An 18,669-nucleotide genomic window follows, 5' to 3' on the forward strand; every position below is an offset into this window, starting at 1 on the left:
CTGGTAGACGCAGCACGTCATGCACTCGCATTGCTTTCTAATTAATAAAATAAAGCAGTTCGCAGTTCGCAAAAATGTTTTGTAATTGATATCCAGAGCAACAGCAGATGGAACGATTAGGTTGATGAGGGGGCGGAGCGCACACGTTCACTGTATACTGTTTATTTTTGGGGCTGCTTTGCGTTGCCAGGGGCTGTTCCCAAGCAGATTAATTAATATTGCGTAGCCGCAGTCGAGAAAAGGATTTCAATTTCAATCCTTGCAGTCCTTGAGCCCCGGTTGAAAAGGGCCATCAGCTTTCGCATTTAATAGTCTTCACCTGGCTCTCTCAACAATTGTTTATCTTTAACAACATTGTACGGTCCACTTGGACTGAATGCTGGATTGGTTCGTAAAGCTCGCATTTAGTTTGCGAAGCTGCTTTTTGTGTTGCCTTTGGCGTCCAGTGAAGCGCATTATGCGTTTATTGAAGTGCAGTTTGCATTTTGCATTTTGCATTCTGCATTTCACATTTCGTATTTTACATTTTGTTATTCTCCATTTAAATACCCTGTATATGTAATTGACATGCAAACGGGGTGCTTTGAAATGGAATACGTTTTGTATGTGCTATTTTATGAGCTTATTTCTTGTGGATAGGTATAACAGGAGTTTCTTCTGTAGATGTGATTGCTCGGGAGCTGAGGAGCAGTCGTATAAGCATCGGAAAGTTGGCAATGAACAGGCCCATTAGGAAACAGACTATTCGCTTAACTATATAATTTCCTAATTCCCATTCCTCAAGTTTATGTCAATATCTATTTCTAGAAATTGAAGATCGTCTTGGCTTAAATGTAGATTAGAAATAGGGTCAGTAAGTGTTGCCTAAGATAGTTGAAAGACAGTTGAAAAAAGGTTTTTAAGAGTATTTTCTATTAGTCCAACTAATATCTAAGCTTAAACTCAAAGTACTGTACGATCTATGGAATATGAAATATGATATATGATATATGATCTATTAGTGTTGTAGAGCCAATATCAATAGTTTCTATAGCTAGCATTCAAATTCAGTTACCTTTGACTACTCAAACTCTATGGTTAAACAACATTCACAGGATATTTGCTAGTCGAGCTTACTCGCTGATTATCAATTTTGCAATTTCTGTTAGTAAAATACGTAAAAAGAAATATAACAGCAGGAAAATACGCATTGCAAATGCCAAAGCTTATTAATATTGCAGCAGCAACAACAGCAGGAGTCGAAATAGCAGCAGCAGGAGCTGCAGTAGCAGCAGTAGCAGCTCAAAGCTTGGACAGCACATCATTATCAAGGTTTTATTGGCATATTGAGCGCAAGCAGGTGGGCGTCGAGGGCGTGGACGTAACTGTAGCTGGGTAGCTTTCAAATGGCTGAGGGCATTAAGCATGAAGAAGGGATAAAGCAAATGCTGCAGGATGTTTGTCTCTGAAGCCGGTGTCCGTTACTCCCCCTCACTCAGTCGGAGTTATTAATATTGAATCAATCAAAGCTTAACCCGTAACAAAATTCACTCTCTCTCTCTCTCTCTCTCTCTCTCCTCTGCCTCTCTCTTACACACTCTCCCATTTATTCTATTTACAGTTCTGCGCGATGAATTTCGACTGGAACCGCAAAACACACGAGTGGCCCAGGGCGAGGTAGCGCTGATGGAATGTGGTGCACCGCGTGGCTCACCGGAACCGCAAATCTCCTGGCGCAAGAACGGACAAACTTTGAACCTGAATGGCAACGGCGCCAACAAGCGGATCCGCATCGTCGATGGCGGTAATCTGGCCATACAGGACGCCCGTCAGTCGGATGACGGAAGGTATCAGTGTGTGGTCAAGAACGTCGTGGGCACTCGCGAGTCGAGCACCGCCTTCCTCAAGGTGCACGGTAAGTGCGATGAGCTCCCATACCTGAAGTGCTTAACGAAGACGGTTTTACTACATATTTTACCTCTCTCTCTCTCTCTCTCTCTCTCCCTCTCCTGCAGTTCGTCCCTTTCTCATACGCGGACCACAGAATCAGACGGCTGTGGTGGGCAGCTCCGTTGTCTTCCAGTGTCGCATCGGCGGCGATCCCTTGCCGGATGTTCTCTGGCGTCGCACAGCCTCCGGCGGCAACATGCCTCTACGTAAGTATCTGCAGAGCCCCATTTTACTATTATTATAGCCATCGACTAAACTAGTGCATAACTAGACCTGTGGCCGTGTCGTTTACGTGTTCAGTCAATTAAGCGGAATTTAGTTTCATTTCAAATGAAATTTAAGCTTTTGCTTTGCCATATTTGCATAGGGCGAACAGTTTTTATAAAGGCAACTGTCATGGGTCGAAAAAAAAAGACAGAAAATAAAAACAAAGTTAGTTTCATGCGGTTACTTTGGCCTGTGGCCTTTCATGTTTACACTGCAATAGCATTTGCTGAGCTACACTGCGATAAATTATTGATAGATGAATTTATTGAATTTTATTTATGTATCGGAAAGTTAATTGTCTATGAAATAACATAGATACATGGGTATTTAACTCTTAGAGTTGAAAAATACAATTTATTTCATATGATATTACATTATTTATATGAGCTATTATCCCATCCATTTGCTGAATATTAAGGTGAATTTTTTTTTATCCCAAAACAACTAAATTGAACTCTAATTTAGTTCCATTGATACCTTAATTTAGCTCTAGAAACTCGTCTTCAAAGCCCCTGTAAACGGCTCTCAAATCAGACTTAATGGAAAATTTGAGCTGAGTCTTAGAGCTCAGCCACTTTCTAGAACTTGGGACTTCTCATAACCTCTCTATAGCATCTCTCTTATTTCCATACAATATCCAACATTAGCTTAGACTAAGCTTTACTTTCTTCGCTCTGCCAACTCGTTTCGCGCAGTGTAATAAACACCTATACGGACAGTTAGTTAGTTGTTGTTGTTGTTGTTAGTGCGATTGTGGCTGTGGGTGGGCCATGCCACGCCCCGTTCGTCGTAGCCCCCTTCCGTGTGTAAACACAACTGTAACTTTTAATTCCGTTAATTGCCAATCTCTGTTGGCAGCAATCAACAATTTTGCTTGCACAACACTCGACTGTTGCAATGTTGTCCTTCAGACAGGGACGCACTTTTCCCCCCCGAAACGCCAACGCCAAAGAGTGCAACTAACCAGCACGACGGAGTGGGGGGGGAGGAGCTACACAAATGTATGGAAGAGTGTTGGAGAATGCTCAGCTCATACACACACACACACACGCACACACTTAGTCTGTTGCCCCTCTGCGAGCTAGTTACGCTTCTTTAAACTGCCCTCGCAGCCAAAAGCCGTAAAGAAAATACGGTAAAAACACATTCCGTCAGCTCAGACGAGACTTGAAGTTGAGTGAGGGAGAGAGAGAGACAGAGAGATAGGGAGAGCGTGGGCTAAACTTTTGTTAAGCAAACAATTGGCACAGTGGCCACTGAAGGAGCAACAACAACAGGAACAACATCCCGAACAACTACAACAACAACATTTAAAACCTATTTCGCAGTCAGTCAACCAACCAAAAAGAAAGCAACTTACCAAGGGGTAGTTAGAGTGAGCCAAGAGAAATGCAACGCATTGAGGAAAACATCTGCGGGAAATATTGTATTCAAAAGTAAAGCAGGGAAAATGCCATGAAGGAAAGTCAGGCTGAGGGAAAACACAGGAATATTCATATAGCCCATATATAGTTTCTGTTCTCATCTTACAGGGTATTGACACGTCGATATCCATCACGAGAGTTTACTTTCCTAGCTTCCTTTTGTTATAGCTCAAGCTCCGTTTGTTGTTGTCGTCTATCTCTTATTGTAGGACACAACCACAAAAGCTAGCTGCTCAATGTGTGTATCCGACCCTGTGTCGACGACTACCCCCGCCCCCAGCCCTGCTCTGTATCCACCTTTGGCTAGCTATTCTTGGCTTACTTTGCTGCGGTTATTTGAACTCCTTAGCTGGCAGTCTTGGCCATTTTTACGCTACTTGAACTACTAACGAAGTAGAAGAAGACGTCCGAGTTAGTTGCTCGTTTTTGACTTGCTCTCACATGTTACTTACCCCATCTCTCCCTCTCTCTCTCTCTCCTTCTCCCACTGCAGGCCGTGTGCACATACTTGAGGACCGCAGTCTGAAGCTGGACGACGTCACGCTCGAGGACATGGGCGAATACAGCTGCGAGGCGGACAATGCGGTCGGCTCAATTACAGCCACGGGCATACTCACCGTGCACGGTAAGTTAATTGCCCCAAAGGCCAGAAGCCGGCTACCCTCCTCTCCCCCACAAGGCTTCACCGCCCACTCTACTTTAAAACTAAACAACCCGCTGTTTGCTTTGCTCCCATCCACAGCTCCGCCCAAGTTCATTACACGGCCCAAGAACCAGCTGGTCGAGATCGGCGATGAAGTGCTATTCGAGTGCCAGGCCAGCGGTCATCCTCGGCCCACACTGTACTGGTCCGTCGAGGGCAACAGCTCGCTGCTGCTGCCCGGCTATCGAGACGGTCGCCTGGAGGTCAGCCTCACGCCCGAAGGTCGCTCGGTGCTCTCGATAGCGCGCTTTGCCCGCGAGGACTCCGGCAAGGTGGTCGTCTGCAATGCCCTGAATGCCGTCGGTAGCGTTAGCAGCCGCACCGTTGTCACGGTGGACACACAGTTCGAGCTGCCCCCGCCCATCATTGAGCAGGGTCCGGTGAATCAGACGCTGCCCGTCAAGTCGATTGTGGTGCTGCCCTGCCGCACGCTGGGCACACCGGCTCCACAGATTTCCTGGTACCTGGACGGCATACCCATCGATGTGCAGGAGCACGAGCGTCGCAATCTGTCCGAGTCCGGCACATTGACAATTTCGGACTTGCAGCGCCACGAGGACGAGGGCCTGTACACCTGCGTGGCCACCAATCGCAATGGCAAGTCATCGTGGAGCGGCTACCTGCGCCTGGACACGCCCACCAATCCGAACATCAAGTTCTATCGCGCCCCCGAGCTATCCACCTACCCGGGTCCGCCCGGCAAGCCGCAGCTGGTGGAGAAGACCGACGATTCGGTCACCCTCAGCTGGACGCGCAGCAACAAGGTGGGCGCCTCCAGCCTGGTGGGCTACGTCGTCGAGATGTTCGGCAAGAACGAGACCGATGGCTGGGTGGCCGTGGGCACACGCATACAGAACACGACGTACACCCAACTGGGCCTCGTGGCGGGCGTGAACTACTTCTTCCTGATACGCGCAGAGAACTCGCACGGTCTATCCCTGCCTAGTCCCATGTCGGAACCCATCGCAGTGGGCACGGTGAGTAGAGATGGAATTAAGGAAGTCACGCTTGAGCTTAGCTTAACTTTAATTTCTATTCGAATTGCAGCGGTATTTCAACAGCGGCTTGGACCTGAGCGAGGCACGCGCCAGCCTACTGTCCGGCGATGTGGTGGAGCTGACCAATGCGAGCGTTGTGGACTCAACCAGCATGAAACTCACTTGGCAGGTAAGAGTCGAGCGCCTAAAGAGAGCCAAAGCCTAGCCACTCGAGCTAATAAATTTTGTTTGCTTATGCAGATCATCAATGGCAAATACGTCGAGGGCTTCTACATCTATGCGCGCCAGCTACCGAATCCAATAACAAACATGCTCACGGCCAATACCAATCCACTGCTGGCCTCCACGTCCGCATCGGTGTCGGCCTCAGCGTCAGCGTCGGCTTTGATTTCGACAAAACCAAATATTGCCGCTGCCGGCAAACGTGATGCCATGGATGGCCCGGAGTCACAGACGCCGAGCCAAATCCAAAGCGCGTACAGCACCAAATATCGCATGCTCACCATATTGAATGGTGGCGGTGCCTCGTCCTGTACGATGACGGGACTCGTGCAGTATACGCTCTATGAATTTTTCATGGTGCCATTTTACAAGTCAGTCGAGGGCAAGCCGTCGAATTCGCGCCTTGCCCGTACCCTCGAAGATGGTGAGTACTTCATTTCAATTCACGTTGTGGGAGCAGCCTTTTGCTGCTGCTACTTCTACTTTGATGTATTATTTATGCGTGGCAAAAAGTTGTCTATGCAGTTGCCTAATGAACCGGCTAAATCGCAGCCCGAAATCTAACAAACCATATAAATGCCAGCACAGGCCACAGCAACCCTCTGTGTGCCGCGGGGGTAGTTCCATGTGACAACCAATGCAGCTGAGGAAGGGATGGGGCTCGAGCAGTTCGCATTGCAACAATAGCCTAATACAATAAAAGGATATGAGCGCGTTACATAAATGCCAAGCCAGGACCTCTCCCCCTCTCACTCACACACTCACTCTCACTCTACCTCTCCTTCCCTTATCTCAGCCTGGCATCAGCTGCTGGGATGCGGGTCCCATAATCTCATATAATTTCGAGGTTCGCATAAAAAGGGAGAACTCCTTTCGGATATGGCAAATAAAAAGTATGTCAATCATTGAACACTGCAAAAAGCGAATCATGCGGAATGTTTAGGCACAGCAAAGGAAAAAAGGGAAATGCGAACGCCACCGGCCCTCGTCCTGGCACCGTCCCTGGCCCGAGCATAAACGCGACAAGCACGTAGGCTCAGGTTTTGAGCACACGTGAAGCAATTCATCCGTATTGAATACCTGATGTGATGATTTACATGTGTCGCAGGTGAAAGGATTCATTCGCCCAATGACTCGACAGAATGTTGTCTGCAGCCGTAGCTATGTAGCTCAACTTGCAATTACAATATTTTTCAGTAGGCGTTTTTAATGCAGGAGTAGAGAAACTATTTCTGAAAAATAGCTGCAGAGAAATTTGCTCGTTGTGTTGTGTGCGTGCTGGCTCGGAGATATTTGGGTCGAACTAAATCGATTAATGATAGGCTACGATGAGAACATCGTAGAGCTGCTCATGTTGAAAATGAACTACTGCAAATAGTTACACATCTTCAAGAATTTATCAGACGAAGTTGATCAACTAGATGTTAGGAATTATCTCAAATTTTAAAGAGTTCTCATATAGTAAAACATAATGCTTTGACATATAAACGGGCAAAGCGAGAAAGGACTGATAATAAATTAATCCTAAAAGAACGTTTCAAGTCAATGACTTCTGATTAGGTTTTATCTAAGACATAATGAGGTATAAAGCTCCTACGGAGAGCTAGCGCTCCATCATGTAAAATTTCTTAGTTGCAGCAGTTCTAGACTAGGCTCTGCTTGAATCTACGGCTTGCTGGACGTTCAGACAGAGAAGGAATCAACAAGGCCATAGGATTTCCTGGATCGTTATAAATATAGAGACAATATTAAAAATATACCAACTAGCAAGAAGAGGATGTCAATGGAATATTACTCTTCCCTTTCATATAATCTGCATATCTGTGTCTGCTGCTGTCTTTAGAGACCTCAACTCATATAAGTTCATCTTTCCCAAATCTTAAGGTACAACCCAGGCAAGTTTTCTGCTTTGGCCATTCAAGCTCACACTGTGCGTAGCTTAAAGAACTGTTTAGATATCACAGTCGAGTTCGACATATCTCAGCGAAAAGTTGGCGGATTTAGTCGACTTTAGCTGATATTGCAGCGAACTTCAGTTGACTAAGACACATGTCCTGCAGATGCGCGTTTGCTCCAGCTGCAGCTGATAAGACTGTCCAAATATTCCATTCAGCTCTCTCTCACTCTCTCTCTCTCTTTGTCTACCCTCTCAATGCTTTCTCGAGCTGCAAAAATGCAAAGACTTCAGCGAAATTTTGCAGACAGGTTTATCGCTGCATTTTATCACCCGAAAAACTTCAAAAGAGCGCACAGTTCTCAATGAGACGACTTTTTACGAAATAATTAAATACAAAAATAGAGAAAGAGCAGCAAGAGTGGCAGAGAGAGAGAGAGAGAGGCAACTATAAACAGCAGCGAGGCAAATGTCAAGCAATGCAAGCCGCAGAGGCAAACACTGAGCAGAGGAAGGGAGGAGGCACGACACGACAGTGCCGCAAATAAGTCAACAAACGCTCGACTGCAATATAAAATGCACACCCGTCAACGGCAAAGCGCCCTCTGTCTGCGAGTAGATGCATTTGTCTAAATTGCACTGCGTTGCGCTGCTGCTAACCAAATCAAAACTCATTTCGTATGCATCACATTTCCACCTGCGCGTCTGACTTTTTCCCCACTGCCAGCAGCAACAACAACAACAATAGCTCAAAGAAATTGCCAACGCAATTGTGTAAAGATAAACAACAATTATTGCTGCCTGCGAACGGAGGAGTTGCTGCCTCTTTGGTGTCTCCGCAAAGTGTTGCAGCGCCTTGCCATGCAATTTTGATGCGCGTTTGTTAGAGCTTGTTTCGAGCAGTTGCAGGAGCGTGAGCAGGGGGTGGGAGCAGCTAAGCATCCACACAGGAAGCATTTGGCACATCTCCCAGAGCAAAGGCGGAACTGGGCAAGTAAAGGATATACAGCTAGCAGAAAAGAAGTTCAGCTGGGGAGTGCTAGAAGCAGCCGACAGGCTGAAGCTGACTAGTGAATATGCTGCAAATCTAGAGAAATTTGGGGATATTACATTGAAGAAGAAATGAAAAAAAAAAAAATAAATAAATAAATAAAATAAAATAAAAAAATATTACCATAAAAAATTAATAAAAATATTTCAAAATATATTTTAACTAAATTTATTTAAAATATTCATTAAAACAAAAAACAATTATTTTTTTATGTGAAAAACTATATTTTATATAATTTTTCTGCATAAAAATTTTAATGTGGTTTATATAATATATTTCTTCAATTTAATTTAATTATATTCATTTTACTTTTATTAGTTAAAAAAAAATATTTTCTTATTATGGAGAAGAAAACTTTATTAAAAAAAAAAAAAAAAAAAAAATTTTGATAAAACATTTATAAACATAATGACGATCTGATAAGTTTATAATAATATAGGAATAAAAAAAAAAAAAATAAATAAATAAAAAAAAAATCAATTTAAAAATTAAAATTTAAAAATTAGAATAGTTTCGTATGTTAGTTATTCGCTAAAATAAAAACAAATCGCAAATTAGGGAACACGTCAGTTAATGCTAAGAATTCAAGAAGAATTATAAAATATAAAATAATGTTGTCAATTTGCCAGTGTCAGCATCATTCAAGTCAGCAACTCAGTTGACGGACAGATGATCCACTTAGAGCTGAGTTGGTTTGATACGGTTTCGGTAGTGCGCGACTGCAAAATGAGTATAAACATCGAGTGAAGTGCGTCGTTTCGATTGCAATTTTCCAATTGGTTTGTCAAATGTGAAGTGCAGCACATTTTTTGCTGCTTTATTGTGTTGTAGCTGGCTTTTGCTCAGCTACAATTGGCCCGAGGTCGTGTATGCCACACAATGGCAGCTACGTGTTAAGCGCGTCATCAGACACGGCTAGCAAAAACAGAAAGGAAAACACGAAATCAAAAAACGGGAAAAATGGAAAGCAAGAGAAAACCCCCATAGACAAAAAGCCTGACGAGCACTTTAGCATGTCGCAGCAGCAGCAACAAAGCGAGCAAGAAGAAAGAAAAAACAAAAACAAAAAAAAGTGAGAGAGGAATCGCAGCAACACGCTTCTAAGTACACCTAACCCTATACATATACATATGTATATGTATATGTATATAGCTCCACCTAGACGGTCGGCTATTTAGAGACGATGTCGTTGCTTTGTTTTGTTTCGCATTCGCATTCGCACGTGTGTTTATTTAAAGAAATTGCCTCAGACGGAGCAGCGAACGAACGGTGCTGTGACATCAGGAAATAAATAAACAAATGAAGATGAGCTTTTGAAGTGTGCCCAGAGCAGGAGTTGTCGCTGATGAATGCAGCCACTGCGTAGCCATCTAAAAATACAACCCTATCCCCCCCACCTGTCTCTCTCTCTCGCTCTGTCACAATGAGCTGTCTGCCTCTACCCGGAACTGTTTCCGAACTACGCTCAAGTGCTAAACCCACTAAATGGCAATTAATTAGAGCAGCAGCGGGCGCGACTCATTAGAGCAGCTGGCGTAACAATCAAAAACGCATTTCAAGCCGTAGACCCAAAAAGTCCTAACCCATCCGAACTCATCTTTCATTTTTTTCCTTTTCCTTTTAGTGCCCAACGAGGCGCCATTTGGCATGGAGGCCATACTGCTTAATGCCTCTGCGGTCTTCTTGAAGTGGAAGGCGCCCCAACTGAAGGAGGAGCATGGTAAGTACACCCGCCCCTATCTGCCTCCCGCCCTAATCAACCCCTCATTAACCTTAATCCTCATGCTTAACCCCAATTGCAGGTGTTTTGCTCTACTATCACGTCATTGTGCGCGGCATCGATACGGCTCACAATTTCTCGCGCATTTTGACAAATGTGACCATCGATGCTGCCTCGCCCACTTTGGTGCTGGCCAATTTGACGGAGGGCGTCATGTATACGGTGGGCGTGGCGGCGGGCAATAATGCTGGCATCGGACCGTATTGTGTGCCAGCGACATTGCGACTGGATCCGATAACGAAGCGACTCGATCCGTTTATCAATCAGCGGTAAGTTGAAGAATTCTACTAAAAATACTGTGAGGACTCCATATGAAGAACTGTGTATTCATTTATGAATCCCCTAATTCATTTAATAAAGTGAAGATGAATTAGAAATCTTTGAATATATTCCAGTAATTCCTTTGGCAAAAGATCTCATCTGTTTCCTTTAAGCTTTCTGGCACTACTCAGGCGCAGCCAACTTAATAAGCTCGCATGACGATTGAGCGTTGCCAGATCGTTTAGCCTCAGTGTTAATCACATTTCATAATTTTGATATTTATTTGCATTTTTGATTTGGTCTCGTCCACAGCTATCCCATCAATCAGGATCATGTGAACGATGTGCTGACGCAGCCTTGGTTCATAATACTGCTGGGCGCCATATTGGCCATCATGATGTTGTCCTTTGGGGCCATGGTGTTTGTGAAGCGCAAGCACATGATGATGAAGCAGTCGGCACTAAATACCATGCGAGGTGAGTACGAGAAACCGTAGCAATGGCAGCAGACGAGGGCGACGATGGCGACGAGGAGACGGTGCCCGGCCACATCCGAGCTGCATCCGTTGCGTTCAGCTAGTGGCGCTTCCTTCCTAGCCAGACTTTTTGCATTCTCCCACACACACACACACAGACACATACAGAGATTTGCATATATAAATAACACTAATTTTCCATTGTTCGCGAGGCACACACACACACACACACACCGGCACAACAAAATAGGTGCGAATAAATATTTTAGCAGGCAGCACAGCAGAAATTTTCGTGCCGGGCGCATAATAGAAATTAACATTTTGCACGTGACGCTCCACGCCGGAGAGGAACTGCTGCCGCTCCCTCTTCAGCTTTACCCTAGAGTCGGCTGCAATTATGCATTTAGTTTTGTGTGCATTATTAACCAACAAGTTGAGTGTGTGCATGTGTGTGTGTGCGTGTGTGTCCCTGGCATGTTCAACACTTGCATTTGAGGGCAGACCTTGTGGTCTAATTGAAATTAGCAGCATTACGAGAATGCCAAAGGGCCGGACTGAGCGGAGCGGCCCCCGCTTTGCATGTGGCAACTGGTGCTTAGGCTTTCCGTTTAGCTGGTTGCAGCACAGTAAACGCAGCTCTTTGGCTTGTGGCGCGACGCAATAAACAAGGCCCCTGGCAAATTAAATACTGACGCAAGTGGCAGATACGATTCCAATTTGGGTGCACAAATGGGATGTGATTAAGTGGGAAATCGTGTATATTGGGAAGTAAATCAATGAGCAGCAAAGGGCTTGGAATAACATTCCAAATTTAATAAAGATTTCCTATAGTAGCTATTACTAAAGTGAGAAAACAAGGAACTACTGCTATTCTTCAAGCACTTCATACTACTTTTTCATAATCATACAGCTGCTGCTTCTTCAACTACTAGTACCTCATATATATACTACAGGTAGTAGTACTATAACTATATACTGTTACTACTATTTCTAAATACTGCTACTATGCACAGCTATTACTATTTATACATACTTCTTAAATGAACTTCTACTACTTTTTCTATGTACTACTATTACTACTACTACTACTACTAGTACTACTAATCTACTACTAATTCTGCTCCTAGTCTACTATTAATTCTACTGCTACTATTACTAATACTATTATTACTACTACTACTATTATTTCTACATACTACTACTATTTCTACGTGCTACTACTACTCGACTTATTACCTTTCTACCTACTATCATTACTGCTTGCTACTACTATTATTTCTACTATCAATATTACTGACTATTACTACTATTATTGCTACTATCAATATGACTGCCTAATGCTACTACTATAACTGCCAAATACTGAATCTATCTACTATCATTACGACTACTACTACTACTGTCACTATTTCTTACTCCTATTTTCAATCTAACTAATATGACTACTACGTTCTCCACAGCTACTTCTACATCTACTACTGCTATTTGCTTTGATACGTCATCTCTGTTTTATATTTGTCCATCACATGGTCATCATGAAATGGAGCTTAAAACATTTATGAAATCCTTGCAAAACATTAGCTTTATGGGAAAATAACTTTTGCAGCGAAAGCGCATCAAGTACAAGCCCGTAAAAGCTGCTGGCTATTATTTTCAATTTCCATAGTTTACACTAGTTTACAATATAGTTGTGATTTTGTTTTGAGCTGTCCCCGTGGCAGCAACAACTGCCACGTTGCTGTGCCGCTTTGGCATTGTTCAACAAGCCGCAGCTAAACGGGAAGCACGAAACAAAAACGCAAAAAAACAAAAACAGAAAAATGAAATGCTAAAAAAACGACGCCCGTTGCATATTCATTGGGCGCCAGTTGCAATAAACTAAGCAGCAAAAAGCGCAAAGCTCACCTGGATGGCCGTAGACAATGAACAACAACAGCCCAATTGCCACGCCCACCTCCCACCCACCCCGAACAACAACGGGTGCCATAAAATACTCGCTTGATGCGCAGTTATAACCCGGGGACAGTTTAATTGCTGCATTTTTTATGCAATACGGTTTTTTTCTTCTCTCCACTCCTTTATTTTATTTGAGCTGCTCGAAAGTATGCAACACATTTTTGCACAAGCGCCAACTGGAAAATTGACAATAATTTATTTGATTTTCAACTGTGTGTCTGAGTGTGTGTGTGTGTGCTGTGACAATAGGGTAAATTGCGCATACGCCTCCTGTGACCCGCCCTTGGCATAATATTATTTTTAATGCGCTGAATTTATAGCACTGCATTGAAGTCCCACAAGCCAAACGAATACCAAATACAAATAAAATACTTTCGCCCTAAAAATAATTGCTAGAAACTCTTGCTAATTATTGAAGAATATAAGATGTATTAGAAAATTTTATAATTGCGGCTTTTTTTTTTTTTTTTTTTTTTTTTTTTTTTTTTTTTTTTTTTTTTTTTTTTTTTTTTTTTTTTTTTTGTATATATATTTTAAGCGCTGAATCTGTACAATGCAAGTTTAGTACCTTAACAACAATTCAGGAGGACTTACAAATATATATTTACAAGTATCCCTAAACGACTTATCTCATATTTTTGGCAAAACCCAAGCGTTTTAATCGCCTTAGTGGTCTCGCAGGAAGCAATCTTCTCGCTAGTCTGCTCCGGTGTCTAGCCAGTCTGTCACTATATCGACTAGTGTGTCTCCCAATCTGTTCCTCCACAGTAAACAGTTTCAGATCTCGATGTAGAGTTGAGCCGCGCACATACCATGGGCAGTTTGTAATTTGCCGCAATACACGATTTTGCAGGACCTGTATGCGTTTATAGTTTGATTTTGCGCATATTCCCCTTATTTTTGTTTAACTCAACTTTAAAACAAACAAAAAATATTTACATAAATATAATATAAAGTTCCAAAAGAAGCTGTTTTTAGCACGTTTGCGAATCGGTTTTTGGGAACAGTCAAGAAGGACTTACGTGGAGCTTGTCTCTACCTATGTTTTGTTTGTTCATTTAGGGCAACAATTTATTTGACTCACACAATTTGTAGCAAAACATTTAATTGCTCTCACTCACACTCTCCACCTCTCTCTCTCTCTCCCTCTGTGCTCTCTCACCTGTAGGCAATCACACGAGTGACGTGCTTAAAATGCCGAGCCTATCGACGCGCAATGGCAACGGCTACTGGCTGGATGCCTCCACGGGAGGCATGGTCTGGCGCACTTCGCCCAGTGGCGATACCCTCGACATGCAGAAGGATCACATAGCGGACTATGCGCCAGTCTGTGGTGCCAGTGGTGCCGGCTCTGGCGGCGCCACCACCAGCAGCGGCAACACAGGCGGCATCGATGATATTCATGGACATGCCGGCGAACGCAATCATCAGCGGTAAGTTTTTCCACATAGTTACGTAGCTAGACACGCCCCCGCCCCCTCCACCATAGTCCACCTAGAGTAAATGCGCAAAGCGAAAAAAGAAAGGGAAATGGGAAATTTAACTGGGGACCCACTCAAAGCGACGACAATAAAAATTCACCAAACTGTGAAATTGCATTTTTCTGGCGCGTCGCAAAAACAATTTTTTAGCACAACTTTTGTAATACCGCGTGGCCCCTGGAAATGCTCAAAGGGGGTATATTGAATGGGTGTAGCGCTAGGTAACACTCAAGAGTTGAAGACTATTATATGATTCGTGAATAACATCGATGGAACAAGCGAAGAAGTTGCAGTCGAAATAGATTCATTTATCGATATCCTTCGATTTTTCACCTAAGTAAAACTCCGAGTTTTTCCTCCTCATATTGATATATAATGCAAGAACAGTTTGAGAGACAAATTTATAAGCGTATCGGTTCATATTTTATACATCTATAAAAAGTTTGCAATTTATCGATCATTTTTTATCTAAATCGATGTAAAGCAATATCGAAGACATTTTTATTCCTTTTATTAGATAATTTATTAAAATTGATATTTTAATGATATTTCAAATGAATAATTCAATAAAAAGAAAAGACAGATATTCTTTCCTTTTATATGATAATTTATGATATTTTAACTACTTCAATCAATTAATAAAAGCCAGATAAATATCGATTTTCCTTAAGCAGCTCTCTTATATTCTTAAGATGTAGTTAACTTTTTTCCCAATCATACTTAGGCTATATCCTAGTCGCATATACCCCATCTAATGGCAGCGCATACTCCCACTTTGTTTTTGTTGGTAGATTTTCGTTTTCGCTTTTTAGCAGGCGGCGCCGGGCCAACAAAAATCAAGTTAGAAATGGAGATGTTGGCGCGCTATTTATGTTGATTTTTGCAACAGCAAGTGGACAGCTCCCTGGCGCTCTCTCGCTCTCGGCGGACAGTTCACATTGGCTGCATAGTTTTTCAGGCAGCTCCAGCTCTGGCACAAATGTAATTATTGAAGTGTCGAGCAGTTTGTGCTGCTACCTGCAGCACATACATTTGTCTAGCTTTAAGAGTTAATAGCTTTAAATTGCTTTCGAGTAAAGTTGAACAGAGTCCCATTTAGCTGTTAGCTAACTATGGGAAATGGGTGGGAATCTATTACTGTAAATGACTGGAGTTGTACTTAGGTAATGTAAACAGAAATCAGAGCTGCTTTAATTAGGCATATATTTATAGGAAACTAATAGCTTCTATCAGTTATGAAAATGAAAAAAAAAAAAAAATAACAAATTAAATTAAATTGATTAAATTATATTTACAATATATATATATATATATATATATATATATATATATATATATATATATATATATATATGTATATATATATATTTTTTTTAGCTATTTTTATAATCGAAAAAAAAAAGAAAAAATTAAATATAGATCCTTTGGACTTTTAATACCTCTCACAATATTTTTAGCTTTAAAATGAAATGTTTTTTTTTTTTTTTTTTTGATAATTTGAGCCACTTTAATTTGTGCAAACAGTTTGCTTGGCCTGCCCGAAATATGTTTTGGTCAAATTATTTTAATGTTTTCTTTTTTACTGGTTACATTTCGTATAAATCATTTTCGACTATGGTGGAATGGTTAATCAAAGCTGCAAATATTATATATTTATATATAGAGGCTGGTGGCTGGTGGAGCTGGCAACTGCAGGCGTGGCTAATTTATTTGTCTGGCAATCAGAAGGCAGAAAATAATTGTTTGCATTTTGTTAGATTTGTTTAATTTTTCCGTTGATTCGCGCTGCCGAAAAAGCCGTAATTGTTATTTATTTGTGGCCAATTTTACGCACAGCAGAGCTCATAGATTGAATGCAATTAAATCACTGAGAGAGAGAAATATATATATACTTTAAATTAATATTCCATCGATGCTTAAAGTGCGATTTTTAGGATCGAATAAATTCGAGAGTGGATTGTAATAACTCCACGGCGACTGGCAAAAATCACAGCTGTCCGCTGAAAGGCAATTAAATGCCAATCAAGCATAAAAAGCAGCTGAAGAGCAGCGGGGCAGGGGCCAAATATCAATAAAATAAAAATAAAAATAAATGTAACGAGCAAATGAAATATATATAAATTTATATAAATCTCGATATATCCATAATTTAAATGCAATTTGCATGGCCAACTACTGTATATGAATATATAAGTATGTGTATATTTGTATATATCTGCAGCGACATAATTAAAATTATTTTCGCACACTTAATTAGACATTAAAAACACAAATTGAAAATGTGCGCAAATATATTAATAATAATTGCAACAAACACATTCACGACTCACTGAACGAAATGTGCACTGACAATGGCAATAACAATAACAATAACAATAACAAGCGCAATAATCATAACAATAACAATATAAAAGTAATCACACTTTATTGAGTGTCATATGTGTGAAAATAAAAACAGCTCAGCGTGCAGAAAAATGAATGCATTCGTTAGGTTTCCATTTTAATGCTGTTTTAAGAGTCCGCTAAGAGTGTTGGTAGCCTCATTAAATATTCTAGTTATGAGAGGCCATAATGAATAGAAGAGTTGAGTATGAATTATATAAAAAAATGTTGTTCTCTATCAAGGCTTCTATATGCAAAACACTTTTCTAAAAAGGAAACTACTCTGAAAAAATTTATTCAATTTAAAAAAAAGCTATTTATGAAAATATTTATTTTTATGTAGAAATAAGTATTTTAAAAATATTACAGATCTGGGATAATGTTTTCTATACAGATATATTTAGTGAAATTTTATATTTATTTTATACAATCAAAAGAAGGTATTTTACCTGATTATTAAATATCATTATCATCACTGTTTCAAACAGTTGTCAATGCCAGGTGAATGATATCAACGATTTTTTTTCCCTTCTTGATGAAAATCCATTTCCATCTGAAGTTTATATACCTTGAATGCATATTTATATATTGTACTTATGTATATATATAAATGTTCAACTGAATACCTTTCATTTTATAATTTTATATACAAATACATTGGCATTTTGGCAAAAAACTGTAAATAATTTTTAACATATTGCATATCTGGCATTTTTCTGCACTGCGCCGAATTCCATTAAAAGTAGAGCTTCATTCTTTATTTGTATATAATTCAATTCTCTATAAAAAATTTCAACAAATGATATGTAAAATAATACATGCATATATAAAAATAATTATTTTATCAGCTTACGAGCAAACCAAATCGTTTACATTTTTTCCCACTGCTCCACACTGTAAAGTATTTCAGACAGTTTGCAGCCCTTGCAGGCTAGTTAAATTCCTTCATTCAATCATTTTTTGTCACTTAAATCAATTTCAATTCAAATATATTTTACGATAATTAATTTTCTTTTTAATTTCTCGTATCAATTTATTTTTTATTTTTATATTATTATTATTTTTTTTTTAATTTAAAAATACAGCTGTTTTGAAAATTCCCAAAGTAAGCTCCACCTAAACTACTTATGCCCGTGCAGTTCCTTTACTTTTGTGCATAGTTTCCATTGACATTTAACGCTGACCCCAGCCAGTTTTGCTTTCGTTTTTTGGTTTTCCTTGGCACAAAGGATTCATTCAGCGCGCAGACATTTCCCTTCGCCAAATGAAAACTCATTAAGGGCATTAAAAGCGTATTTTGAAATGCACGCACCAAAGTGTTTTTTGTTGTTTTCGTTGTTGCTTTTTTGTATTTCCACATGGACTGCACCATGGCGACTCCATCAATGCGCCATATATACATACATACATATATAAATGTGCATACATATTTTAGTCAGCTTTTAGCTTTACTCGGTCTCTGTCTCTGTCTCACTCACTCCTTGCTGGCTGCTATTTAATCCGCTTTCAGTATTTAAATACGAAAATAATTTTAAAAATTTTTGTGTTCACATCGTTTTTTTTTCTTTTTTTTTTCCTTTTTTGTGACCTGTAAAAGTGTTGTTGGAAGTGTACTTTGACAGACTGTTGCTTAGGTAACATTCAAAAAAGAAATTTTGAATATATTTATATTATTTAAATATGTTCAGCTTCATATTTCTCAAGAACTTGAAGCTCTTGAAATTGCTGTTGTTTGTTCTCAAGAATTTTGAGATCTTGATTTAAGAAATAGGATTTTTTTTAATGTTTCTGAATCTCAAGACTTTTATGAGCTAGATATAAGAAATGAAATATTAAATTGTCCTTT

At 40.7% G+C, this 18,669-nt stretch overlaps 1 protein-coding gene across 1 annotated transcript in view; it reads left to right on the forward strand.

The window, feature by feature from the left end:
• The window catches only part of robo2 (roundabout 2), a 57,486-nt gene that overhangs the window by 35,220 nt on the left and 3,597 nt on the right, over nt 1–18,669 (forward strand). The window contains exons 4-13 of the mRNA XM_018004385.2: nt 1,601–1,894; nt 1,995–2,135; nt 4,114–4,245; nt 4,363–5,300; nt 5,371–5,490; nt 5,562–5,967; nt 10,113–10,208; nt 10,291–10,537; nt 10,842–11,005; nt 14,129–14,393. Of these exons, the coding sequence (XP_017859874.2) occupies nt 1,601–1,894; nt 1,995–2,135; nt 4,114–4,245; nt 4,363–5,300; nt 5,371–5,490; nt 5,562–5,967; nt 10,113–10,208; nt 10,291–10,537; nt 10,842–11,005; nt 14,129–14,393 (2,803 nt within the window). The remainder of the gene's footprint in view (nt 1–1,600; nt 1,895–1,994; nt 2,136–4,113; nt 4,246–4,362; nt 5,301–5,370; nt 5,491–5,561; nt 5,968–10,112; nt 10,209–10,290; nt 10,538–10,841; nt 11,006–14,128; nt 14,394–18,669) is intronic.

The sequence above is a fragment of the Drosophila arizonae genome, chromosome 3, assembly GCF_054131065.1.
Source record: "Drosophila arizonae isolate 15081-1271.41 chromosome 3, UAZ_ARI_1.0, whole genome shotgun sequence".
In the NCBI taxonomy this organism is placed as follows: Eukaryota; Metazoa; Arthropoda; class Insecta; order Diptera; family Drosophilidae; genus Drosophila; species Drosophila arizonae.